Here is a 27,421-nt window from a genome sequence, read left to right as displayed (position 1 = left end):
TGGGCCCACAGGATGGATGGATGGGAGGCACCACGTAGCTTCTTCGGGCTGTGCCCGACCGGGCTCCGTGGCAAACCCGGCCACCAGGCGCTCGCTGTCGGGCCCTCCCTCTGGGCCTGGCTCCAGACGGGGGCCCCGGGCTTCCTCCGGGCAGGGTCTCTCCTTTCCTTTCCCTTTCTTTCATGAAGTTGTTTTTGAACCATTCTTAGTCTGGCCCCTCACCTGAGACCAATTTGCCTTGGGAGACCCTACCAGGAGCACTAGGCTCCAGACAACACAGCTCTCAGGTTCATAGGGACACACAAACCTCTCCACCACGATAAGGTGATGGTTCCCAGAGAGGAATGCACGACCCGCCACTGCAAATAACGCTGTATCTGCGACAAGCTAATATCGGCCGATACATCAGTATTTATTTACCTTTGACAGTTATATTCATTAGCAACTAATCAGCAGATAACTTTCTCGATTAATGTATACAATTTCATAAAATATTGAAAATGTTTTGCTTATTTGGTACGATCAGAAGTTTATTTGATGTTTTTAAATCAAATAAATTGCCCTGTTCTAGACCATGCTTTATAGTGGTAGTTTAAAGTGTGTTCACAGAATGTGCAAGGTCATATGTTTTCATCATCACGTGGTGGAAATGAACTGTCCCTGCCCTCTGAGGAAAAGCTGCTGTCTAATGAGAGAGCTGCTTGCAGGAAGGAGCAGAAGGTCCAGGATTCACCACATGATTTCAACAAATAACACTTAAGTTTTATCAAACCACGAGCTTGTTTTGTTCCTTACTTTTTATAAATATTATGAGACATTGTTACATTATCACAAACCAGTACATCCGACCCCATCCTTATCTTGGCCCCGCTTCTTTGGCCTGTGAGCGACGTCGCACCCTTTTCTTGGATAACTTTAGCAGCACATGGTCTCTGCTCATTTGCTCTGAATAGATAACGCTCCATTGTGGGTGCATGTGGTGCCCATGCACATGAACTGGCAGCGGTAATAAACAATAATTTATTTTACTCAAAGTTAGACAGCGGGAGGATTTCTAAAATCAAGATTTAAATGAATAATTCCATTGTGATAATATTAGAGCTTCACTGAAGTGACAGGAAATCTTTCTTCCTCCCTTTCAAGAAGCTTTTGCCGGGTCGGGGGTCGGCTCAGGTCATATGGAGAATACACTTTACCCCCACGAGAAAAAGTGGCAGTTATTTTTGTTAATGCTTGGTCGGTGCATCTTCGTCTATATTTCTGCTTCTTTTCGCTGAGGGTACCCACTTTTTTGTTTCTCAAAAAACCTTTTCCCACACTTCTTCTCGAGGCAAATTCTGAATTAGTTTAAATGTCTAGGCTTTCTTTAATGACTCAACACATTTAATGTATTTCATAGTTTCTGAGATATCTTATTAATGAAACACTTTATCTTGTTAAACTGACTCTTGAATAGTTTTTTGTGTAATTGAATGAAAAGCTAAATTAATATTAGCTGAGACTGACTGGTAGCTACATATTTACATATGGTTGTTTACTGTCAAGTTTCTAAAAGATTATACGATTTATTGTCTCTTAACCTTGGGCGAGGAAAGGTATTTGTGGTTTTATTATAACAAATATTGGTCTTAAACATCCAGGTTTGCCTCTTCTCTTAATATCAATGTTTAGATTAATGTATAAACGCCTGAATCTGTACATTTCAACAGGCTGCATTATTCTCATGTCCTATTTGTGCCTCCCAAATCCACAAGCTACATCTGAGAGGTTACTCTCAGTCAATGCCTAACGCCAGTACAAACACAATAGTAAGATAGTGTTTGATAAACAGTGGAGGGGTGACCTTCAATCAAGGGCTTAAGATAATACTTAGATATACAGAATGGCCTCAGTGAAACGCTTATCAAAACTGCCTAAAAGTGCATCAGCAAAATACATTTAGTAAAAGCCAAGAGGCAGAAAGGTGGAGCGAAAAGTTCATCATTTTGAATTAGAGCAAAGATCAAACGTAGGATATTTAAAACATTTAGTTAACATATCCAAAATGTCCATACACAGGACAAAAGATAGTTTGGGGGATTACTTTTATGTGACTGTAAGTGCTTGTTCTTTTCCTCATCAGACATCTCAACATTACCGTGTCAGTCTACATCCAGATCATTCATTTCCTTTCCTTGACCTTCCTAAAGGTCTTGTTTTTATTTTATTTTATTTTTTAATACCTGCATGACTCAAGACATAATAATTGTGCTCAGTTAATGAATTGGCAATCTGCACCTTTAGAAATTGAGATTTTCGTGTGGAAATATAATTTGAATTACTGTAGAGCTAGAAGAAAGACCAGGACAACCTCCAAACCGTTAGGACTCATCCTCCGAGGATCCTTGTTACTTTATATCATGTAAATCCAACTATTAGTTTTCGAGAGATTTGTCAAAGATAACATATGACCTTATAGTAATGGATGGAAAACCATCACCCGCGAAACATTAAGGTTTATTCAGAAAAGTTGTCGGTAAACGAATATTAGCATAAAACTACGAATTCCACTGGGAGAATAGGGACAATAATCTGAAACTTACACATAGTACAACAAAGTAAGTGCCTTAAATAATGATAGTGATAAAACATGAAATAAATAATATAATAGTGTGATAACTATGTGTATATATGTAATATAAAGTGCAATAGAGACCCATTAAACTCACTAAGCACCATAGTCAGAGTCTGTATGAGATACTAAAGTGATGTCAAGACACTGACAGATCAACTGTACTTACATAACAGACACTCGTTAAGTAAGTAAGAAATGTACCAGGGGTGGACCAAATAACATCAGCACCTCCATTTTCTGAAGTAGTTTTGAATGTGTGATTGCATAAACATAGATTGCATGTACGCCCAATACTATACATGTCATGGTGGGATTAAAGTAGCTAAATACTTCGTTTTTAAACTGTAGCCTGTAAATAAACTGCAGCCATTCAACGATGATTCTTTGACTCCATTTCTTTCAGTGAGAATCAGCTGCTGCTGTTTCTCAGCATGGTAGTTTAGCTGCATGGACTCAAACTATGTTCCTTTATTTCCACCACCGCGTGCGCTCTAGCGCTTGCTCACGGGCACGCGCGTCATGGGGATGGGCGGGTGAGGGTTGCAGGAGCTGAGAATCTGAGTGTGTGCCCGTGAGAGTCGGTTAATCAAACCAACCATCGTGAAATGGGTTGGGGGGAACTTCCCCTCAATGTTGCATTCAAGTGCTGCTCGTAAATCTCCTCTTCCTACTTTGAAAACTGAAAACATTTCTGTATGACTTGGAGGAGCCTTTAAGTGCATATGGTGGGCATAGGATGATAAACATGGACTCTGTAACTGAGATGCATTGTGGCAGCATGATGAGGAGAAATAGTGCAGCAATGCACCTCAGAGTTCATCCAGTGGATTTGGAATGATGCGCCGACCGTTTTCATCACTTTCAATTCGACTTCGCTCGTGTAATGGCACATTTGACAGATATGAGAGGCGGGTCTTAACAGCGTCACACTGCACTCCTGTTGCTCTGAGAGGAGGCAGGCCGGTGTTTTTCCACTGCCGCGGATGTCTCATGTCCCCCCGTTTTGAGAGACAAAGGTCAGAAAGAGAGGCTTATAAACAGGCTAAAATATAGGCGTGCAGCTCTCAGTCGCTCTCACGGACACAGGAGGACACGGACACGACAAGACGAAACGTACAAGGGACTGCGCTGAAAGGACATTAAAAGGGCAACATAATAAATAATATTACGTCAACAGAACAGGTAACGGAAAAACACTACATCCTCGTTGCACACCTCTAAAGCTGGGGGGTGGGGATGACTGTGCCGCTCTCAGTCATTTTATTATGTTTTATATTTTAATTATGATTTTAAAGCGTTTATTCGTATCTGTATTGTGTTTGAATGACAATTCCTCGCAAACCACGAGGAGCAATTAGGAAGAGTGTTTGTGCATTTGTGGATGGATAAATCAATTAGCAGTGTTTTGTTGAATCTAATGGTGGTTTTACTGGTGGTATTGTGTGTGCAGGTAGTGAAGCTTGGTGGGGAAGCAGCGATGTGGATTTAGATACAGGCTCTTCTCTTTCTGCGCGTGGATTCGTGCGCTGGTGGATTTGCACATTTCTTTAAATTGCTTTAAATGCAACCTCATGCAAGTCATCCTTATGTGTGCAGACTTTATTCCACATGCGTGCGGAAAATGCTTTTAAGGGATGTTTTAGTTTAATAATTTATTTTTTCATTTTCCGTCTTGTTTGTCGAGCAGTCCATTTTTTTTTTTACACTTTCAAGTCTCTGGTGGTTATTGTCTTTACAGCCTTGCAGTCTTTGTCTCCTTTTCACATCGGTATATTTGTAGGCTATTCAAACGTTAGTAAATAGTCATGTCATTTATTTTTTCTTTATTCTTATGACTTTATTTCATTTAATTCCGTAATTTGGACTATACCAGAAAAGGGAAGTGAAGCTCTCAGCGCGGTGAGCAGGCGGAGATGCTCGTCAGTCGCACATTGCACATCGTGCGCTACTTACCACGAGCCTCCTCTCGCGCGCGCTCGCTCTCTCTAGTTCCGCTCCCCTGTCTCTCTGCCTCGCTCAGTGTCTTCAGCCTGTCTCTACCTTTTGTCTTGCTCTTCTGTCTCTGTCGGATCTATTCGTTTAATTTGGTGTTTTGTGGTGAAGAGCCTCAGTGATTAACCACTTGTGCTCTAAACATAAACCAAAATATATTCTTTATTGTCACAACAAATGCAATAATGTATATTTTAGATGCTTTTATATAGTCTAAGCCTTGTTGAAGGTGCATGGGAAGTATAGCCAGTTCAAACATCTAGTACACCTCACATTATAAATGCATGCATTGTCTGAAGTATGGTTGCTGTATTGGGTTCCCATTCTTTGATCTGTTGTGGTGTCTTTTGAGTTTAAATGTGGCTCGCATGTCTTATGGCTGAAAGAGAAAGAAGGTTTAATGCGTGCAAAAAGTTTCTTTAGTGTGGTTGGTTTGTGATAGCAGTTCATTTTGGATCAGTTTCAATGTTGGAAAATGACCCCGAGTTGTTAACGCTCAGAGTCCAACATAAGTAGGAGTATAATGGATTTTCCTCTGGTGAGCAAAGAGCACTGTGCAAAACATCCAGACAGCAGGTATCGATGGACAGAACACACATGGCAACACTTCCGTTTCAGATCTTTGAACGTCACATTTTGAATTTGAAGTTATTATGTGTCATTTATTCCATTTCAAATTTATAACCATGCTAAAGTTCAGGACAGTTATGATAAGCTGTTTTATAACCAGGATTAAGAGTCAACACATTGTTATCAAACTCCAGCCAAATAGTTTTGAGGATGACCTTGTTTGGTGTCACAGTACGTATCCTACAAGGTTACACTGATATGGGCTTTTGAAGGGTGATACTATTTTTTTATTTAATTTAAAGCTTTCAATTCTAGGGCTGTCCTAGACTAAATTCTTAGTGGACTATCATTCATACGATTGTGTCTACTAATTATCATTTGAGTGTGACAAAGCTGTTTATGTGCGTTTGTGAGCTCTTGGCCACGAGTTTCATCTAATCTTGAATGCTTCTCGTCCAGCTGATGTTTGAAAGTCTTTTGATTCGTTCACTGTGAGTTTGGGATCGCATCAGAACTGTTATGCAGACTACAATGCCGTCTTTGTCTCTGTGGTTGAATGTGTCTTTTGGTGATATGAATATATGCTATGACTTGCGATAAATCCGTGATCAATTCTTGACGTGTGAAAGCACCTTGGTACACAGTCGTGATCCAAGACTGAAGGTTGTAAATCCTCCTTCTGTAGGTGGGGCACTTTCTTTTGTCAACCAGTTTTAACCAGAAAAAAAGCATCACTTTAACAAAGAAAATGCATAGCTTTCTGTGTGCCCAAGGGTATTTTCAAGTATCCAGTTGTAAATGTAAGTTTTTACGTGTTTTGGATAGATTTGATAGTCATGCCGAATTGATTAATTTAGGAATTTTGTAGTTTTTGAGAAATGGTTGTCTTGTTGTCAGTCTGTCAAAGCAGCAGTGAAAGCTGCTCTGTTAACTGCAGACTTGTTTGCTGTTAAATCATTTATTAGATAACCTGAAGTTGGTGAAATCTCAGCCACAAGCTTGTCATCATTCCCAGAGTAGTTTCTACAAATGAAAATTGAGAGCGGGAGAGAAAGCCAACAGTGAGACAGTAAATAAAACCATCACCCAGTTACACAGCGAGAGCTGCTGTCAGACTTACAGTATGTGCTACTGTACATCTTAACCAGCATGCACCACTCACCCACATGCAGCTGCACTAGGGATGTCACAAGAACCGATACTTCTGGTAAAAGTTGCTGACAAAATTCTGAAACTGTGACACGACTTGTTTCTAAAGTACTGCATGTACTTGTAGTCAGGGCTCAAGGCTGACAGCCTCTTGACAAACCAGATATGATAGAATATGTGTTTGCAGTGATGCAGTAAACTCAATATTCACATGTCCAGTTAAAACGCCCTATATTCCGCTAATAGTGCTTCATCGTGAACAACAAATCCAGGTTAAAATCTGCAGGAGGAAAGCTAGTTAAACGTTAGCTGTTAGCACCCGGTGAATTTTGGGTTAAGATAAGGGATGTGTTCTTTTTATAAACTCTTCATAGATCATTAGAGCAACCAGAAGGGGGAAGTAACAGCTTTTTAAATGAAAGATATCATGGAAAGTTTTGAGTATCTAGAGTTTGACGACAGCTGCGCTAACACAATCTGCTGAAGACTGTGATATGGTCTAAAAGCTCAACAACAAGCGAGCGGCTGAACCTTGGGTTGTGGTTTTGTCGGCTGCTGTTTCCAACACCAAGATAAAATGTCAAGCTCAACTTTAAGTCGGTATGGGTGCTTTAGAAGTCTGGAAAGTTTATCTACAATTAAGAAAACTCAACGTGTCGGAGGAAACCAGTTTGTGGAGTTTCTGTCAGAAATATTTCATGTTTACAAAAGATATGTCAATTATTCTTGACTATGCATATTTTTATATTTGTTTATGCTGAAGAAGTTTGGTTCGTCTGGTATTTAGGGGCTAATTTTGACATCTGCTTTAAGCCTCTCCCTACTGCCCCCCAGTGGCCAAATGTGTGTTACTGCAGGTTTTCAAAAAACAGAAATCAATGCATTGTTATAAGATATGCTATGAGAAAATGTTTAGCTTCATGCAGTTGACTAACGATCATGATTTGACCAACAATTCAGAATTTGTATGCATCTCTATTGATGGTACATCATTTTGCATGAACTGCAGTTGATGTGTCATCTGTCTGCCCTTCAAATTAAGAGTCATTCCTCTTTATTTCGTACAATCTTATGACTCGGTACTTCCTACAGATGTGATATGACTTCTATGCATTGTTTAAATAATAAAAGCTTGTGCATGCTTGCAGCCAGCACGTAATTAATGATAAACCCAAGCTTAGTACTAAACTAACTCAAGAGCAGTTACAATAACCCCTTTGGAAGATTTGGACCTGAGCGTGATATTGATATTACAGTCTGATCGATTGGTTTCGGAATAATTCATGAATGCCAAGTCATATTGTGACTCAGTCTAGATACAAATGTTAGTTTAAGTCCCGGAGTTTGTGATAATGAGCTTAATGTTTGCAGGAATGAACCCTGTTGACCTATAAACCCAAAAATAACCGTGACTGTTGACTTTACTTGGATATGTTTTTTCTTTAACTTTTTATACTTCCCCCTTGTGCCTCTATCGCTCACATACTCATTTTTGTTTTGTCCGTTCTGTCGGTCTATAATCTTGCTTTTTATCTGTAGCGTCGCATCTATTTCTGTCTTTTTCTGTGTGTGACTTTCTTTTCTTTGTTAGTTTCATTTTTAGTAACCCCTGTCTTTAACTGTATACTTCCCCGTTATTTTTTCAACTCCCTTTTCTCAGTTCACTTTTAATGGCTTTCTTGCACCCTTTTTTACTTTCTCTCTCTCTCTGCCCCTCACCCCTTTCACTCTTCTTTCTCTCTCTGTCTCTTTCTGTTCCCTTTCCTTTCTTGTCCCATCTTTTCTCTCACACAATTATACACAAAATAAAGTCTGCCTCTTCCGATTCCTCTAAAATCAAAGTTATAAAAAAGGGAGGAGGAACGTCAAAGGGAGTAGATTAGAGGAGGACAATAGGATAATATGGGAGGTTGAAGTGGAGGAAAAACAAGAAGATGTGGAGTAGACGGAGTAAAGAGAAGGATCATTGAGAAGAAGGGAGAGTAAGAGGAAGGGGGCTAAAAACACAACAAGGGATAGAAGATGATTGGAAAGAAGAAGTGAAAGAAATGTGGAGGAGAGGAGTGATTTTAATAGGTGGTCAGCCCAGTGGAAATGTACATGGTCTTAAAATAGGAGTGTTATGTAAGTGGTAAGAAAGTGTGTGTGTGTGTGTGTGTGTGTGTGTGTGTGTGTGTGTGTGTGTGTGTGTGTGTGTGTGTGTGTGTGTGTGTGTGTGTGTGTGTGTGTGTGTGTGTGTGTGTGTGTGTGTGTGTGTGTGTGTGTTTCGCTGGGTTCTGAAGTCACTACATGAGTCTCAGCCAAAAAATCACACACACACCAGACATTGAGTCTCTATCTTTTACACCAAGCTTTTGGTCTGAGCTTTAAATCGTCTCACTGTTAATTGCTCTTCCCACGGCTCGCTCACTGGAGGTCGTTTTGTAGGCGACCGTGCGACACCAACATTTCCTGCAAATGTATCACGGCTGTCATCTGAGACGACTTTCACTGCCTTCATAACTTCAAACGGCTCTCTTTACTCAACATGTCAATCTACCAATTGTCCGACAATCGAGCTTTATAACCGTATGGTGACATCTTCTACTTTGGGTCTTCTGATGGAGCTTCTCTGGATTGCAATCTTTTTTTTTTTTGTGTGGCAGATTAGCCATGACAGCTATTTCTGTTCATGCTCATTTCTTAGTTCCATCCATCATGGCTGCGAAGTAATCAAGGTAGCGCATGCGTCCTCTAGGGTCGTCCTCCAGCTCTTCCACACCTAGAGTCACGGTGTCACAGAGTTTCCACCCAGTTGGTCGGCCTGGAACAACTCCAAAAGGAAGCCGTCAAGGACGCATTTAAATCTAATTAATTTTAATGCAAAGGAGGAGCCAATCTTTTCCGGATGTCTGAGCTCCTCAACCTATTTCTAAGAGGGAGCCCAGCCCCGCAGTGGAGTAAACTCACTTTAGTCTCTTGTATCCATGATCTAATTCTTTATGTCACTTCCCAAAGCTCATGAGCATTGATCACGCAGATGTTCATGTTTGTATGCACAAGTCAACACACAACTTGATGGCGCAAGGTCCACTTGTTATCACAAGGCTCATTGGAACCCAATAGAAGCATGCTATGTGTTGACAATGGTAGGTGTCCTTTTTGGTTTTCCAAATGTAAGACCTGCAACGGTTACAGGAAGTGTAGTAGTCTTATGTCTAATTAGGTTTATACAAGACACTACATTACATGTGTATATCATCATTATGCTTACCCACCACCACCCATGATGACATATTAAGTGTTGCGAGGAAGTTGGTGAATGTTACTGTTGAGAACAGTTTTGCTCGGAAGACCTACATTAGCATTTTCCATAAGAACTGGTAATACACAAAGCATCACTTCCTGTACAGCAGCGAGGGATTTTAAAGCAATAGCAGCGTAAATGTGTTACTCTGTTAGCTTTCATGAAGTCGACATGGTTGAAGGATACAGAAACATGTAGTAGCGAAACAAATATCTTTTTTATATTAACTCACACAGATTACCTCTTCAATAATTTATATTAATGTGCATCATCATGTATTGATTTTGGATCTCATCAAGTCTCCTCCTCTGTATCTTCCTTTTCTTCTTCCTCTTGTTCAGCAATATGGATATTGTTACATACCAAAGAGCTCAATGAGAGAATACATTAAGGCTCAAGTCCTGGAAACCTTTGTTTAATATTATGGCATCTTTTGCTTTATTTGATTGTTTTCCTTGGATATAAATGGATTAGAGATGTTACCAAGCCTGGAGAAGTCTCATTTGTAACATTCCACCCGCACTTTTAGTGTTAGCTGAGTTAAGCGTTTCCATGGAGTTCCACAAGGCACAATCATGGGTCCTCAACTTTTTAATCATTTGTGTTGCCACTGGGGCTCACCGCTAAAGATTTTCAGTATTCACACTTGCACTACATTCACGAACATTTCTGTTTTGCGCCTTTTCACACATACCATGGAATAGATGGGTCAAAGGACGGTACAGGAGATGGGGATAATGCAACACTTGGATGCCAAATGCCATTAAGCTCAACAGAAGATGTATGTGTACGTGGCGGCAGACGTCTCTTATTACTTTCAGGAACATGGCGGCTGAGGAGCTGTTCAGTACCAAAGTTCTTGCAAGACAAGTCACTCCTGTTAACTTAACTGTACTGTTACCAAGTCTTGAGGGTGAAAACTTGACTGAAGCCTCGAGCACATCTTCAGTTTCTAGTAGACGGGTGCGTTAGAGGAAAAGTCCAGTGTCAAGAGAAGAGGGATTTCCTGCACACTCGACTCATTTCTAAAGGTGGGAAATGATTTGTTCGGATCTCCCTGAATATATCGATCCCTGTTCCCATTCACACAAGACCTCATGCAGGAGATGTTCCTGAACACTTCATGGGATGGACTACATGAAAGGGACTACACATTGTATACATATACATTCCAGTCCGCTTCTATACTGGAAGTAATATTCCTATCCCTCACCGCCATTTCTATCTACTGCTGTTAACAGTTTATCAGACATAATGGAGTCCATTGTCTTTCCAAGCAGGAAATACTTACACACACATGCACACACACAGCAAGAGCTTTCAGTTTCCTCAGTGTTATTAATGAACTGTCTAGGAAGTTAGTCATGAAGAGAAATGTGTGTTTGTGAAATCATTAACTAGCTTTAAGGATCCTTAGATGCACTGAGATATATGGCAGATATACTTTACATATACTCACATATACACACTACAATCTTTGTGCATATACAAGAAGATCTTTCTGGAAATATTTTCTCACTGAAAGAAGCATGTTTTTCTTATGATTATGTTTTTTTTAATTGTTGGGTAAAAGTAGCGTCTGTGTCTAGAATATGTTCATGTTATAAACATTATTTTTGGAAAGGAGTAATGGAAAATAAAGTATCACTGGGCATCGTAAAAAGAAAAACCCGACGGGATTCATCCTTCATCCTCGGTCCTGCCCTGTGTCAATATCGTGCACAATGTCAGATAGAGAGTGAATGAATGAGAGAGACAAAGAAAGAGAAGCTGAGGGTACAGCGGCCTGGCAGATGGAAGAGATAAGGACGTGACATTTTCCTCAATGACACACATCTGCTGACTACTAAGTATGTCTCTCTCTATCTCTCTGACTCTCTCAAAGCCATTGTCAGGTGGAAATGTACAGCTCTGGTTGTGTCACTGTGGCCCTGATCACGCTGCTCAGACATTCTAGACATGTCACACTTAATAGTTTTAATGAGGAAGTGAGGGAAGAGAATGTTAAGTTCAGTTTTTTTCTATTTCACCTCTATTCTTGCACATGCAAGACTGAAGAGTCCTGACTTAAAGCATTAGATAAAGTTTGCCTGGTTTGCCTTCAGCCTAGCCACCATATAGCACCATATCTCAACAAGTATTACAAATACAATAAGCTTCTCTAATGCGATGGAAAGCGACTCCACAGTTGGTGTAATTGCCTCCTTTTAGAGTGGAGTCCATTGATTATAAACTGCTAATGAAACGCAGGCTGCATACCATACTTTCTTTGCTAACAAGAATCACACCAGTGAAGCCAAGGTGTGTGTGTGTGTGTGTGTGTGGCCGCCACTTGCACAAACCCCACATTACAACCCTGAGACCATCAGAGAAGCCGCGCCACAAGTATCAGCTTGCGGCTGACGGTAAAGAAAATGTTATAAAGTGTGACATCGGAGGCTATATTTTAATCTATTGAGGATCTATGCTTTTAAATGTTGATTGCCCTCCAACTCTTGGAACAGGCTTCTGGCAGTTTGGAAGCAATGGAAAGTTATAAATAATAATTTCAAACGTCATCATTGCTTAAAATGTAGTGAAACAAAAGCTCTTTTTATTCTCTTTGACGTCATGAAAGTCAGCATTACGCTGCTCCTTTGATTCCCAGTACAACTAGCATTGTTTTTATATGTACTGCTTCTGTTTGAAACTGAAGCTTTTAATGTATTAACGACAGAATTTCAAGACTGCTGTGGATCAATTTCAGACCAATTCTCACTGGATTCTTTCTGTTTCTACAGAATGGCTCAAAAAGAGAAACTTCAGTGCCTGAAGGACTTCCATAAGGACACTCTGAAACCATCTCCTGGTAAAAGCCCTGGCACCCGACCTGAAGACGAGGCGGAGGGCAAACACCCCCAGCGTGAGAAGTGGGCCAGCAAGCTGGACTTTGTTCTGTCTGTGGCTGGTGGCTTTGTTGGTTTAGGGAACGTCTGGCGTTTCCCGTACCTCTGCTATAAGAATGGTGGAGGTAAGGCGTTAAAACAGATCAACTATTCATCTACATATCGGAAAGATTTACTTGTCAAACATGCTCTGAATTTCAACAATTGTTTTCACTCCTGCCAGGTGCATTTCTCATCCCCTACTTCATTTTCCTGTTTGGCGGAGGTCTGCCGGTCTTCTTCCTGGAGGTTTCCCTGGGTCAGTTCACCTCTGAGGGGGGCATCACCTGCTGGGAGAAGCTCTGCCCCATCTTTACTGGTATGTAGCTCCTACAAAATACAATGCTGCCAGCATAGTGTTGGTCATAAAATGAATGGTTTTAAAGAGCAGCAAAAGGAATGGCTCAGTGTCGCTGGTGTGTTTTGTCTCATGGGGGCTCTTAGACCCTGCACTTCGCAAACCCGTCACTTAACACTTTTTTATGTTTTTAAATGTACATTCACAAGGTAACATGACCACTTACACACATTGAGACTTATCTGGAACGGGCATGGTATAAGTACATTTAAAGGTTTAAATACTGAATTTGATCCATTGGTCAGAAACACGACTACAAATCAATGATAATGGTGTCCGTAGCTGCATAACTGTATCCTAAGGTTCTCCATCTTAGCTTGTATGTGCTGCCCCGAAGATGCCAAATAAATGTTGTATTACAGGTTTGTATATAAAAAAAGAATAATTAAATAATAATGATAAAATAAAATAATAATATACCTTTAAAAATATATATATATATATATATATATATATAATAATTATTTGTGTAAATAAATATATAAAAAAAAAATATATAATAATGTACCTTTTTTTTTTTATAAAAAAAAAAAAGAAATATTATTTGTGAAGAAAAACTGAAATTCACTCCTGTTCGTGTCCCATGTGACACCATACTTATGTAACCCCACTTCCGTATTCTAATTAGTCACATAACTTCTGCTAACCCCCCCCCCTAGTCATTTTGATGTTACTTTAGTAGCATAAACTGTGAAGACGGAAGTTTATAATGAAAATACTGTATGCATTGTAACGAGTGGAAAATGACACATAATGAAGAACTTCTGGTAAGATATCACACGACGCGCTCTCGCACCATCTGACCGATGACTGATGAGCACACAGCTCGGTGTCGGCAGCCCCCTTTTCCTGTCCGGCTCCTGGGTTTGAATTTTTCCAGACCTCTGCTGTTTTTCACAGAGGAATGGCTGTGCAACATAAGGCTGAGTCACACCAGACTCTCGTCCAATCAGACCGCTGAGACTTTACTCTGCAACCGTTACCAGGCAGCCAGGCCTGCACGGGTACACCGACACACTGAGGCCTCTATTCTGCTTCAACCTTCTGCAGCTCTCACCTCCTCGCATGTGCAAACCTGCTCTGTTAGGAAGGCACATGTAGACTTCCTACACGTGTCCCTGCATTTACTTCACGTATCAGACTGAAAGTTTGACGAGCCATACTTCTTTCTTTAATCTAACCTTCCTCCTCTTTCATCATATTTACTTCCATTCCTTCATTTCAGTAGTTCTCACCTCTCCTGTTCTCTACCAGCTGATTTAAGATGTTTTCATCTGTTTGTTTTGCTCGCTTCTGTTTTCTCTTTAATATTCATACTGATAATTCGCTCTCACCTTACATACATAAACATCCCCTCTAATTCTTCTCATGTCTGTACATTTAGTTAAATAATTGTATTTTTGTAACCGTTTGTTTCATTAACTCCATTCAATTATTTACCAACGCTGCGGTTTTTACTTTCACATCTACGAACGTTCGTTTCTTTCTTTGTTTCAGACACATTATCTCTCCGCTCACACACACACACACACACACACACACACACACACACACACAACCGAAACGGTGTACAGAGTGTCCCAAATCACACGTTGCTAAGGCAACAGTGCAGCAACACAGAAAGAAAAGAAGCAGAGCAGCGAGATCTGAGGAGCTGTGAGATGGTTTGATAAAGATGAGAAATGAAGGCGGAGGGACGAGAGGAGAAAGGGAGGTAAAGAAAAAAAAAATGCAGAGGAAGGAAGGGAAGATGGACGGAGTGAGACAGATGAGAGGAGTCAGATGTCTGAAGAGGGAGAGACAGAATGGAGGAAATTGGTCTGAGAGGATGGGAAATAAAAGAATTAAGCGAAGATGGAGGATAGAGAAATGGAAAAGGTAGAGAGAGAGAGAGAGCACCTCTTATGTTTTTGTAAACATTGGTTTGGTAATATAAATGTATGGTCTTGTAGTGCTAATATAGCTTTAAGGCTTCTGGAGATTGTTCAGGGATTGAAACAGATCTTCCAGATCCGAACCAATCAGAGCTGTGTGTGTTGGTTCCAAAGAGAAACATGAAGTATTGTACAGGATACATCGACCTACAACAATAACAACTACTAAATCAACATTTTCTGTGTGCTCCGGTGTACTTTGAACCAAATATCTAAAGTTCGGGCAGAATACCCCCGTCCCAAACTGAAAGTGTCTCTCACAACATGAACACAATGTCAGACTGAACCATCAAGAGGAAACAAAAAGCCGTATAATCACCAGGCAACATGTGATTAATCTGATCTCCTAAAGCTGGGAACGGGTTTAAAGATTATTGACACCGACAAAGACTACATCCCACACACACACACACACACACACACGGTTTCTACCAACATACGTGTCTGTGTTAGTCATCCAGGAAGGAGCACATATTGAATGTCTTGAGTTAATGCACCTGGCGACAGGTAGACTATTATTAGAGTCGTGTCGCTTGGCAACTGCCGAAGTCGCGCTCTCGACATGCTCTTTCATTAGAACGGAAACGACACATTTATCAAAAGCAGTTTGTCTTTAAACTGGAGGAAAATCATGCAACATTTTGGAATAGAATGGATGAAGTGGATTATAAAGTAATTGTGACGCTAAAACTCAAAGCACATTGCAGTTTACTTTCCGCTTGCTGTTTTAAATAACTTCTTCATTTTATTTATTCCCATTGCTCACATGATGTCAAAGGTCCAGTCTTAAAAAATCTGACATGTTTTGCTCGATTCAAGGAGAACAGCTGCTGTCGTTGTGAATACGTAAAGCTGGAATATCATATCATACGACTTTTTCAAACACAATTTCTGGAGAAAAATGTTTTCTCAGGCGAATATCGTAATTCTAATGAAGGACGAGATCAGAAGACAGCGAGAGAATCCTGTGATACCGCTCACAATGTGTATCTTCGCCTTCATCTAATCGTGTCTTGTTGAGCCTTATTCCACCAGAGATACTTTATTGTTCCAGATTCCTCCGGGAATCATCACATGTGAAGTGAAACTATTTTAAAATTTTTACTTTTTTGCTTTCGAGCGTTTTATTTGTTAAAGGATCAGTCGTAAATGTAAACAGAGCGAGGTCAGCCGAGGTCAGCAGATGAGCACAAGAAATGACATCATGGAGGACGCATCTGTTTGTTTGCTCAGCACTGTTCCATGTGATTCGAGCAAGTGACCGTGTGTGTGTGTGTGTGTGTGTGTGTGTGGATGCTTGGTAGCTGCTAATTAAAAATAGTTCATACACACACACACACAGAGAGGGCCAATGATATTGAAGGACATTAATTTGGATGAGAGGCCTCTGTCTGTGTGATTGATGCTACACGCACATTAGTTGTACTAATATACTTGAGGACCCTCGCTGACCTCAATAATTACTTAACCTCTAACCTAAAATCTAATCCATGTTCAAATCTTTACCCAAATCCCAACTAGTATACCTGTTCCCATTTTCTTATTTGTATGCTCTTGTATAGTACATGCACACGCACACGCACATTCATTTATTCACATGAGGACAAAGGGAAAAGTCTTGTTTCAACCCCCAGAATGTATTTATTTAAAACAGAGTTTAAGTTGTTTTTGTTTCCATCTCTTCTGCTGCCAGAAAGTTTGATCACATTGTACATTTTACTGAACTGTTGACGTCTTCTCGTATCCTCACTGTGACCGCTCTCCTCTCCTAGGTATTGGTTACGCCTCCATTGTGATCGTGTCCCTGCTGAATATCTACTACATCGTCATCCTGGCCTGGGGTCTCTACTACCTGTTCCAGGTAGGTTTAGGAAAAAGAAACTGTGACGGCGATAGAAAAGCCGTCGCTCTGTTCTGTACGTGATGTCAGTTGTAGAAACACTGAGCAAGTCAAATGAGTAGTTGGTCCAAAATAAATCTTCATTTCCTACCAGCCCATGAACACAATGTAAGACGAAGCTGGTTCATAATTATTTACTTTATTTGTCTCCTTGGGGAAATTATATATTTTTAATTCTGTTATTTTTCTTGATTAGCACACGGGCAACGCCGCAGTACAGAGATGATGCAATTAAATATGTAATGAACAAATTGAATGAATTTTGTTTTTGATCCACTGATCTGAAACAACCAGAGTATTTCTGCTTCTTCTAATGTTATATAGTAGTAGTATGATATATACTACAGCACGCAGTAGTATGAAGGTCAATAGTGTCTCTGTAGGTGTGTGTGTGTGTGTGTGTGTGTCAGGTCGAAGCATACGAGATTCAAATCAATAACGTCACAGCTTATCGTATCTCATTCTGCCTCCAGTCAAATGCTAAATGGGTGTTATTATAATGTGTGATGCATGTATGAAGAGGAACAGAGTATAAACGGAGCCAATCAAACATATGAATGTAATATAATATAAATAACAACATTATTTTTCTCTTACTGTCCGTCTGAAACGCTGCGTTTTAGCGCCTGTCTCTTTAAGTCCTTCCTCTGAAAACTGTGGAACTATGAGGACACCTTCCAGCCAATCAGAAGCAAGCATGTCTCCAAGCTAAGTTGTCCTCTAATGTAACTTTTTGCTTTCCAGTGTTTTCAGCCGGAGCTGCCCTGGGCCAAGTGCAATCAGCCCTGGAACACAGATCACTGCATCGAGGACAGCTACCGCAAGAACAAAACGTTTTGGCTGGCTGCCAACGCCTCCAACTTCACGTCCCCCGTCACCGAGTTCTGGGAGTAAGTTACATAAGAGCGCACATATATGACATGTCATGTAAAATTTTGTATGTATAGACTCATAGAAGAACCTTATGAGCCACTAGAAGTGTATGATGGTCTCTGTATCTGCCTCTGTTTGTTATAAAAACCTCACCATGTGTAAGAACTTATCGAAGAGGAAGCTACACAAATCCACAAAGCGCCTGGAAAAACGCAAATATAGCAAACAACAAGGCGAGACTCTACAACAAACAGCGGACAAGCGCAGTCGACTAATCCTACTCATTTATATGGTAACCTACGACTTTGTGTAGGCCGAGGCAGACATTAAGGACATTTAATAACGTTTAATTCACTTTAATCTGATTGGCTAGCAGTCAGACAAACTAAAAGGGACCTGGACCACAGATACGAAGTGGTCTCTGGTTTTGAAGCCTTAACTTCGGACGTTTTGTTTTTTTTAAACCAGAAGTGACACGACAAGCGAACACTGAACAAGACGTTTTTAGGCGACCACAACGTAACAATTCACTTTCATGAGCAGAACACTCTGTGAAAGGGTTGAAGTTTTAACCACACACGGACATCAGCGTGGTCTATTTTTACTCTAAATTGGACTCTAAAATGAACATCATGCTGTATTGAAGAAGACTTGAAACTACCGATTGGCTCATTTGACATACAGAACATGTCATAGGCTTTTCAACCATCGGACTTCTTCTTGCAGCTACGTTAGTCGCCCCCTGCTGGTCACTAGAAAGAATGCAGGTTTAAGGGACTTCCTCTTTCGTTTGACGTGGAAACATTTGTAAAAAGGCGATTACCAAAGACTGAAGGATTACTAGATTTAAATCTAAAATGTTTAGCAGGCAGTGTGGTGGGCGACCCCCGCCAAAGACAACCTATTCAACTGTCCATAGTAAGTAGCTTACACATCAGTTATTTGGTCATTACACAAGTGTGATCCACCCACTTGATTCACTTGGAATCGATGAAATCCTGCTTTTTGTCATCATGTCATGAAGTGCTGTGACTGAGTTGCACATACGGACCCAAACGCTTACAGAGTTTTCCTTTTCATTTTGCAGACATAACGTGCTCGGTATCAGCAACGGAATAGAGGACATTGGTCCTGTTAAATGGGACCTGGCTCTGTGTTTGTTGCTCGTCTGGGTCATCTGCTTCTTCTGCATCTGGAAGGGAGTCAAGTCCACTGGCAAGGTAAATATATATTTCCGTTAAACTACTACTGTCCTGAGTTTATTTGGTTATTTTGTATCACCGGTTGTGTTTTTGCACTATTAAGCCAGAGTGACTCTTGTTGAACTTTCTGAACTTAAAATGAATGCAAGAACTGATTTGTCCACTTATCATATCATAATGACTGCCGGCAACCATGACAGGATGATGCTCATATGACTTTTTTGATGTGGTTTCACCAAGAGAACAATAGGGGCTATGTTCAAACGGAGTGCAGGGGAAATGCAAGGTTCTCTTGATGCCGGATTGGGCTGAGGAACCGTCGACTGCAATGTTGTAGCTCTAAATGTATGTTAGTAAGACAATAAGCAGCGGGACATTTTACAGTTGAAAACACTTGCCAGTAAAGGCGCCACATTTTAAAAATCCCAAATATATCTGTACTTGTCACTTATTGCCTGATATATACAATTGGCATTATTCAATTTTGAGGATTATAATGCTTTATTACAGTATACACATGTCTCCTTTTGACATCAAGCACAAGCAAGAAACATGAATTATGGAGGGGAACAGTGGCTACATTTTGCACAGTATTGCAGGATGGATGTAGCTTCGGATGAATGCATAAAGGGAACATTTCAGACGATGTTCAATTGCTGCAACAACAACAACTCGCCCCATACCAGGCAGCTCAATCAATCCAAGACGGCTCATTTTTATAACCTCAACACTTGCTATTGATTGGCCTGGCCTGATGTGTGCTCTCTGGTTGCTCAAAGTTGTAAATCTGGTAATAAAATCACTCCTGCAAGGCCAAGTGTGGTTCCTGCTTTCCAAATTACAGATAGTGATTCACTGCTTTGATTTAAGGGACATCCTGTGGTCTGCTCTTGTCATTATCCAAAAATATCTTCACAACACAATTGTCTATACTGATTCCAAAGCTATTATCTAGGAGACCAAACAAATTAACATTCATGTTGTGGCAAAAAAACAAACAACTAAATAGCTTTTTCCCTGTAGAAAAATACAAACTGCAGGATTTGGATTGTTTCCATAATGTGTGGCCTTTTCTGTATGGTGATCTCCCTCAGGTGGTATACATCACAGCTACGTTCCCATTCGTCATGCTCATCGTGCTGTTGATTCGTGGTGTGACACTTCCCGGAGCTTCTGCAGGCATCAAGTTCTACCTGTACCCAGACCTCGCTCGTCTGCAGGACCCAGACGTAGGTGTCCCTGTGCTGCTCCTGTTACAGTCATTGTGTTACTAGCCAAACCTATGTGCATGCTGCTCTCTGTTTGTCTTTCTGGCTGCACATGAAGTGTCAGATTAGGATTGATCGATTCCACTGTTTCCAATTCAATCTATTGGTAGAATACAACACATTTAGCCTCTTTCAGAGTCAGTACATTCAGTAACTTCAGGTGTAGTTTAGAAATACTACACTAGATCTTCCCTCGTCCATATTAGTGTTACCCACGACTTAAAGCAACATAATGTAAGATACAGTGCAGCATCAAAATGATTTTTGAAGCTGTTTTTTTAAGGTAAAATAGTTACATAATGTTGCTTTAAATCCCCCCCCAGCTTCTCCACACATTACTCACGCCCTGTGCTTCCTCTCATCAGCAGGCCTCAGCCTTTCCGTATTCACTCTCTCCCCTTACTTAGGTTTGGATTGACGCCGGCACCCAGATCTTCTTCTCCTATGCCATCTGTTTGGGCGCAATGACGTCCTTGGGGAGCTACAACAAGTACAAATACAACTGCTACAGGTGAGGCATCAGTTTTCAGTGAGGGGTTAACGGTAGGGGAGAGAGGGGGGAGAAGGGATCGTTGTGTGTTCATTAACAAATCCTCCTCATGACATATGTGTGACATAGGGACTGTTTGCTGCTGGGAGCCCTCAACAGTGGTACCAGTTTTGTGTCTGGCTTCGCAATATTTTCCGTCCTGGGCTTCATGGCACAAGAGCAAGGGGTGGACATTGCTGATGTGGCAGAGTCAGGTACGAGGGTTCTGTAAAGGTGGCAGTGATGGTGGGCGCTGCTTCCTGGTTAACAAAATTAAACAACAGTTATTACAAAGAAAAACAGCAACGAATCCCTAAAGAGAATTAGCCAATATGTTTATTTTTTTTAATTGAATGGTAACTTGGTATTTAAATGGGTTTCCTTGAGTAATTACAAATGACGGCATCTGAATATGGAAGTTTCCGCAATCAAACACTACTTGACAAAAGCAGAATGTGAAAAAATATATCGGTAGATCGGTTTGTTAGCGCATGACTCGAGTGGAGCAAGTTGGGTGGATCAGGGCTAATAGAGAGAGAGAGATGTTGAGAACATGTAGTTTTTGAAGAGCGAGAGTTAGAGATATTCAAACAAATAAAGAGTTTACACTTAGAACTAGCTGTGCGTTGATATACAGTGCATCCTGAGCCAGTGTGCTAGCTTAAACATGCTATCAGAGTTTTGTTCCTGAGAAGTTCCTTTTGTACCTTCATGTGACTAACTGACGTCATCATTGCTACGGTTCCTATCTGTTGGAGTGACACATTGGCATATGGGCTTATTAGTTGTTTCTACAAAAGTTATTTTTAGAACTAGCAACTTCATCTTTTTGTATTTTATGTTAGCGCCCATAGCCGTGAAATAACTAAGTCACAATACTCCGTGGTAAACACGGAATAGGTTACTGAAAGGTGTCTTGGAAAAGCTTTCATTCAACCATAAGTCCCATTATTGACTAAAACATATTGTACAGTATATATTGTTACCTTATGATATTTTATTTTACTGTATGAGGCTGCAAATGCAAGCTTTGTTTTTGTGAGGAGACAAAGTTAGCCCAGATTAAGCTGGAAGCAATGCCTGGTTTTACGATAGAATCCTACAAGGATTTCATTAATGCTTGTTTTTCACATCCCAAAGCCGATACAAGATGAATGTTGGCTTGTTATTTAAAAAAATGTAAACTCAATATTACACTCAAAGAAAGGCGTTAACGCCCCAACAGATAACTGAAAGCTGTTTTTATCTAAAACCACTATTGGGGCTTTTTTTTTTTTTGGAAAGTTTGAATCTCTTCTCTGGATTTGACATGCTTCCGTTGAGACACAAATTTGAAACATGTCATTTTTGCTGATTACAGAACAATGATGTTGTTATTGTAAATGCTTTTGTGAAACTCAGTCTTCATCTATTTCCCCAAGATCATTCAGGTTGACGAAAGCAAATTTAGATTAACGCATTTTGTTAACTTCAAACACTGTCCAGGCTGCCAACCCAGTCAGTACGAAATATTGGACAATTCTGTTGTCTCCAATTTACGGTGCCTTATCATTTTTCCGACGGTCCGTTATTCCCGAAACCCCAAGTCTCCCAAAAATGTCCCATTGGCCCAAAAGCTCAATTGTCCAACAGGCTATTATCCAGAAATCTAAAGGCCCATTGTTCCAAGGACACACGACTCCTAAAATACACAAACAGAAACACATGGCTAACTATTCTGCAGAATGGCGTCATCGGAAATTCCCTTTTTGTTCCTACTTTGGCGAATACATAACCCACGCTACTCTGCCTATGGTTGGCTTAGTCTGATCCTCTTACTTTTAACCGAACCAATCTCCATGTTCATGCCTAAACCTAACCAACCGACCAACACAGGCAAAGTGTGCAGGTTTGATGACTTCATTCTGCATAATAATTAGCCATGTGCTTCTGTTTGTTGTGGTGAGAGTGTGTTTTTCTTCTGATCAATGGGCTTCTGCTCCAATGGGACATTTTTCAGACTATTGAGGTTTCAGAATAATGGACTGTCCGAACAATGGGCAGTCCCCCAATTTACTAACCCGGTGCCAAATTTATTTGAGCAGAATTATCCAATATCAACGTTGTGTTTGGTGAGTGGGTTGATGCTCCACAGGCTACCACAGAATAGAAGTGTATATCAGAGGAACTAGACAAAGCAACATGGAACTCAGTTGTTAATGAAGAGGTCATTTTATTCTGTGAGCCCAACAATAGAGTTATTGCAAGTTTAGGAACATCACAAGTAAGTCTGCTTTAACTGCGACTGCTTGATTCCGATGTACCTGGTAGATGAATAAATGTTATCAGCATGAGAGATTTTGCTGACGGAGAGAATAAAGTGTGGTGTTCACAGTGTAATACAAGCACACATGCTTCTGTGACCCAACACAAACTAAAAATACAAATAAATGTATTAAACATAGGTTTTAATCTGTAGACTTAAGTTTTGTACAGTCAAGTAATGATTTATCACACTGTTTGATGTAGTTATTATTTCATGAGTTAATATACTTGATTAACATTCTGCTAGCATTTGCCATCTTAGGTAGTGGAAGTTGGTAGTTGGTAGTCAACGCGGTGTTTGGTTGGATGCCTTGTCATAATTTGCAAGAAAAACTAAACGTACTTATATATGTTGCTATCAGCTGCAATTCTGTTTTGCTGTTATGGCTGCTTTCTTGTTTCTTAACTTCTGTTTTACAGTTCCCCAATGTAGCATCAACGTCAAATTAGACCTCACAAAAAAAAAAAAAAAAAGCATTTTGCTTTTTATTTGACATCCCAGTTTGCATCTGCTGCTGTTTTGCTACGGCCATTTTTCATTCCCTCCATAGAGAGGATCATGCTTAATTCAGTCAGGGATGCAAAATGGCTCGAGTGACATAGGTGTTGATATACTTAAAAACTAAATTATTTGAGAAACCAAGATGCACTTGATTTACCTTTTCCAGCAGTTGATTGTCTTTCAGCTGCCTGTAAAGGTGAATCAAGCATAAGTAGGTTATATATTTCATAGAATTGTTGCAATGTTTGAGCTACGGTGTTTCTGTTAACTCATCTCCACACAAACACATTTATACTAGTTACGATCCACTACATAATGTACATGTATCTATTTCTATCTTACTTCCACAGTGATCACATGATACTCAGAGTAATTTACATTAAATATAATACTCTACGTGTTCTTTTATTATTCTGCTTTCCTTTTATTACAATAATCTACCTTTTTTTTCTTGTAATGTGTTATTGTAAATGCTATGAAATGGTGTCATGTGTTAAGTGCATACACTTAGTGATGTGTCATAAGTAATGTTTATAAAAAAGGAAGTAACAGGTAAGTAAAGATGTGTATTAGACATATTTAATAACTGTTTAGTGACAACACCTAGCTAAATACATAATACATAAAACACACACACACACACACACACACACACACACACACACACACACACACACACACACACACACACGTGTATTTGCAGTATTGTAGCTCTGCTTAGATTGTGCATTCAGATCTGGTTTTGCATCTCCATTGTTTGGGTTTTTTTCTTCCCACAGGGAGGCAGATCAGATAAGCCTATCGTGACACTAATGTTGCCTTCCCCCCATACCCCTCTCTCTGCTCTTACCCCCTATCCCCCTCCTCTGCAGGTCCAGGCCTGGCGTTCATTGCCTACCCCAAGGCTGTATCCATGATGCCTTTTCCTACAGTCTGGGCAGTCCTCTTCTTCGTTATGCTGCTGCTGCTTGGCCTCGACAGTCAGGTTAGCAAAACCACATTTTCACAGCTAATGGAGACACTAGCTAGTTCTAACACTCACAGATGGCTGTTATTGAGACGCCTAGGCAAACAAAATACAGATTTTCTAATAAACATACTAACAAAGAATGAATTTACAGAAGTAGGTTTGTTTTATGTGATGGTAATTCTTGAGAACTTGAAAACAGAGGGTCCACTAACATGTTATATTAGCTAACAAGAAAGAAATCTATAAATAAATACTTCTCTGCCTTTCTACTTTGTGTTGCAAAAGAAGAAAATAGACAAAACACTTTATTTTAACATATACAAGCATTGTCTGTTTTGGGAATTTCCCCATTAAATTGCCGTCTAAAGGCTTTTTAACCTTCTGCCTCGGTCTTCTTTTTTTAGTAAAAAAGAACAAAATAAAAATCCATAACCTGCAGTCAGATCATGTATACTCACATTTAAATAAATTTAAAGCCACTTCTACCAACTTCAGAGGCTTTGAACAACGGCAAGAGAAGTAAACCCTGTAACGTGATACTACGCATGTTTTTAAGGACGGAAAAATAAAAGTATGAAAACAAAGTGAAGCTAATAATAAAATAAAGTATAACATGTCAGGCCATGTCCATCTCTGTGTCCCCCTGCAGTTTGTGGAGGTGGAAGGGCAGATCACATCACTGGTGGATCTGTATCCGTCCTTCCTAAGGAAGGGTTACCGCAGGGAGATCTTCATCGCTATTCTCTGCAGCATCAGCTACCTGCTTGGACTCACCATGGTTACCAAGGTAACAACACTGTGACTGTGACCACGACATAAGTAGGAACATGTGTAATACTTTGGATAGATATGTCCATCACAATTACAGCATTTATCCAGTATAAACATGCACATATAGATAATTGTGTGTGGCTGCTGACCTCAGTCCAAAGCCCTAGCCCACAGCTCAATACACCAGGAACAACGGTGTTCATACAGCTATTAGTCTCGGTCCATGGGGAGATGACAGGGGGCTATTTATACTGCCAAGTCATGAGAACTTCCCTTCCCTCCTCTGGTATTAATAGACACAGTAGACCTGACTTAGCTTTTCCAAATCTTTCTCTTCCTATTTTGGTCTGTTTTCCCCTGATTGTCATCATGTCCTCTGATTCACATCTCCTCTTTGACTATACTTCTTCTGTCTTGTTCTCTCTTTTTGTTTCTGTGCAACCTAAATTTGACATTTCCATGAATTATTCAGACGCATCATTGTGATCCTCCCAACACTGTACCAATAGACCCTTCTCACTCGCGGACATTTTGACACTAATGCAAGTCTAACTTAATGTCCCGGAGCTCTGGTGTTGTGCATGCTGGCTCACTGTGGCTTCGCAGGCCAACTACACAAAGTAACAATAATTCCCCTGTTACTTGTTACATCTGAACTTTTCATGGCAGGTCCCAGCATAGCACAGTTGTGACGTGAGGAAGTATTGATGTTGCTTAAAGTCTGATGTTATGACCTTTTTAGTGAAATAAATATTAGTTAAATTAGAGGAGACAGAATCCAGTTTCATAAAACGGTTTTGGTCAACATCGTACCAATGGCATCGTTTGATTTTGCCCATCTTCTGTCTCAAAGGCAGAAGCCACCGCCATTTTGTCACACCTAGTGCCTCTGTGACTTTAGACAAAACTTTAGCTTGAATCACAGCCAAACTACATTTCACCAATCAAGGTGACTCGTACTGGAGCACGTTGGGACGCTATATCATCCCTTCAAGTTCATAAAAGATTACACCGGTTTTACCAGATTCATTGCACGGCGCACAAACATCTTAAAATAACGTTTGACAGAATAACATGAATATTGGGTAACTGTCTTGACTGGAACTGCTGGGTTACACAATGCAGTTGGCATCTACAAATACCCAATTTCCGCTGAGCTACAGGCTTTTTTCCAGTGAAAAACATACTTAAAAATAGGAATTGATTAGATTAAATACCTATAGTTTGATTCAGTTGTGGTGCATTAAAGCAAATGAGACTTTTAAATGTTGATTTGCATATTTTTAGTGTTTGTGTCCATCCAATGTCTCCAATTCCTCCGCTTAATTTCGCACTCCATGGTCGCACACAACGTCCGACCTTCTCACTGTCATTCTATTTTCTACCCCAACTGCCTCCCTCTCTCTCTCTGCCGACGTTATTCCCTTGACAACATCTTTTTATGGCTGCGGTGGCCTGGTTCAAGTTTAGGATTCCCATGATTGTTAAAACAGTTTTTCACACTGGACACACACACGAGAACACACAATCATGTACGCACACGCAGTAGCAGTCTCACGTGTGGACGTGTCGGCTGCTCAAGTTTGGTTACGTTAGGAAGGCAAAAATAAAACTGTATTTAAAGTGTAAGCACTGTAAGGCACAATGACTTGGCTCTGCATAAGTGTTTCTATTTAAAGTGAGATGAATAATATAAAGTATTGCCTAACTGTACCTGGCGGAAAGAAATGTGATTTTAAATCCTGTCTGTGTTTCTCCTCCGCAGGGTGGCATGTATGTTTTCCAGCTGTTTGATTACTATGCAGCTAGTGGTGTGTGCCTTCTGTGGGTGGCATTCTTTGAATGTATAGCTGTTGCCTGGGTTTATGGTGAGTACCATCCTTTGAAATATAATAACATATTGTGAGCCTGTATGATGTGTACTTAATAACTTACTCGCCGACTTAAGTGCACAGGAAATTATTGCTTCTAATGTATCGTCTTGTAATGTCTCCATGCACTGAGTGGGACGTCTGGTTGTCTCTCAGAGAGCATATATGTCCAATTAGAAACTGCAAATCTATCGTATCAGACCACTTACCAAATGCTAATACTGTACATATACATTTATACTATAGGTTTTTACATTATAGATGTACCCTGGGATACAGGGTATAGTTCCCTCTTCACTCTGTCATTTGTATGCCCTGTGTAAAGCATTTTGAATTGCCTCTGTGCTTGAAATGTGCTATAAAGAATAATCTTGCCTTGACTATAAAGTGTTCTAATAAGTAGT

The 27,421-nt window shown here is 40.2% G+C and overlaps 1 protein-coding gene across 1 annotated transcript in view; it reads left to right on the top strand.

Moving 5' to 3' along the window:
• The first annotated feature begins 3,549 nt into the window (after positions 1-3,549).
• Positions 3,550-27,421, top strand: part of LOC115008206 (sodium- and chloride-dependent taurine transporter-like) — a 31,369-nt gene continuing 7,497 nt past the window's right edge. Inside the window, exons 1-12 of the mRNA XM_029431636.1 lie at positions 3,550-3,796; positions 12,392-12,621; positions 12,720-12,854; positions 16,600-16,688; positions 17,472-17,617; positions 18,688-18,820; positions 19,897-20,031; positions 20,478-20,581; positions 20,690-20,814; positions 24,278-24,390; positions 25,025-25,162; positions 26,912-27,014. Coding sequence (XP_029287496.1) covers positions 12,393-12,621; positions 12,720-12,854; positions 16,600-16,688; positions 17,472-17,617; positions 18,688-18,820; positions 19,897-20,031; positions 20,478-20,581; positions 20,690-20,814; positions 24,278-24,390; positions 25,025-25,162; positions 26,912-27,014 — 1,450 coding nt within the window. The 5' untranslated portion in view covers positions 3,550-3,796; position 12,392. The remainder of the gene's footprint in view (positions 3,797-12,391; positions 12,622-12,719; positions 12,855-16,599; positions 16,689-17,471; positions 17,618-18,687; positions 18,821-19,896; positions 20,032-20,477; positions 20,582-20,689; positions 20,815-24,277; positions 24,391-25,024; positions 25,163-26,911; positions 27,015-27,421) is intronic.

Source organism: Cottoperca gobio, chromosome 5 (genome assembly GCF_900634415.1).
Source record: "Cottoperca gobio chromosome 5, fCotGob3.1, whole genome shotgun sequence".
NCBI classification, from domain to species: domain Eukaryota; kingdom Metazoa; phylum Chordata; class Actinopteri; order Perciformes; family Bovichtidae; genus Cottoperca; species Cottoperca gobio.
The sequence above is the reverse complement of the archived record's forward strand: the minus strand, read 5'-3'. Positions and strand labels throughout refer to the sequence as shown.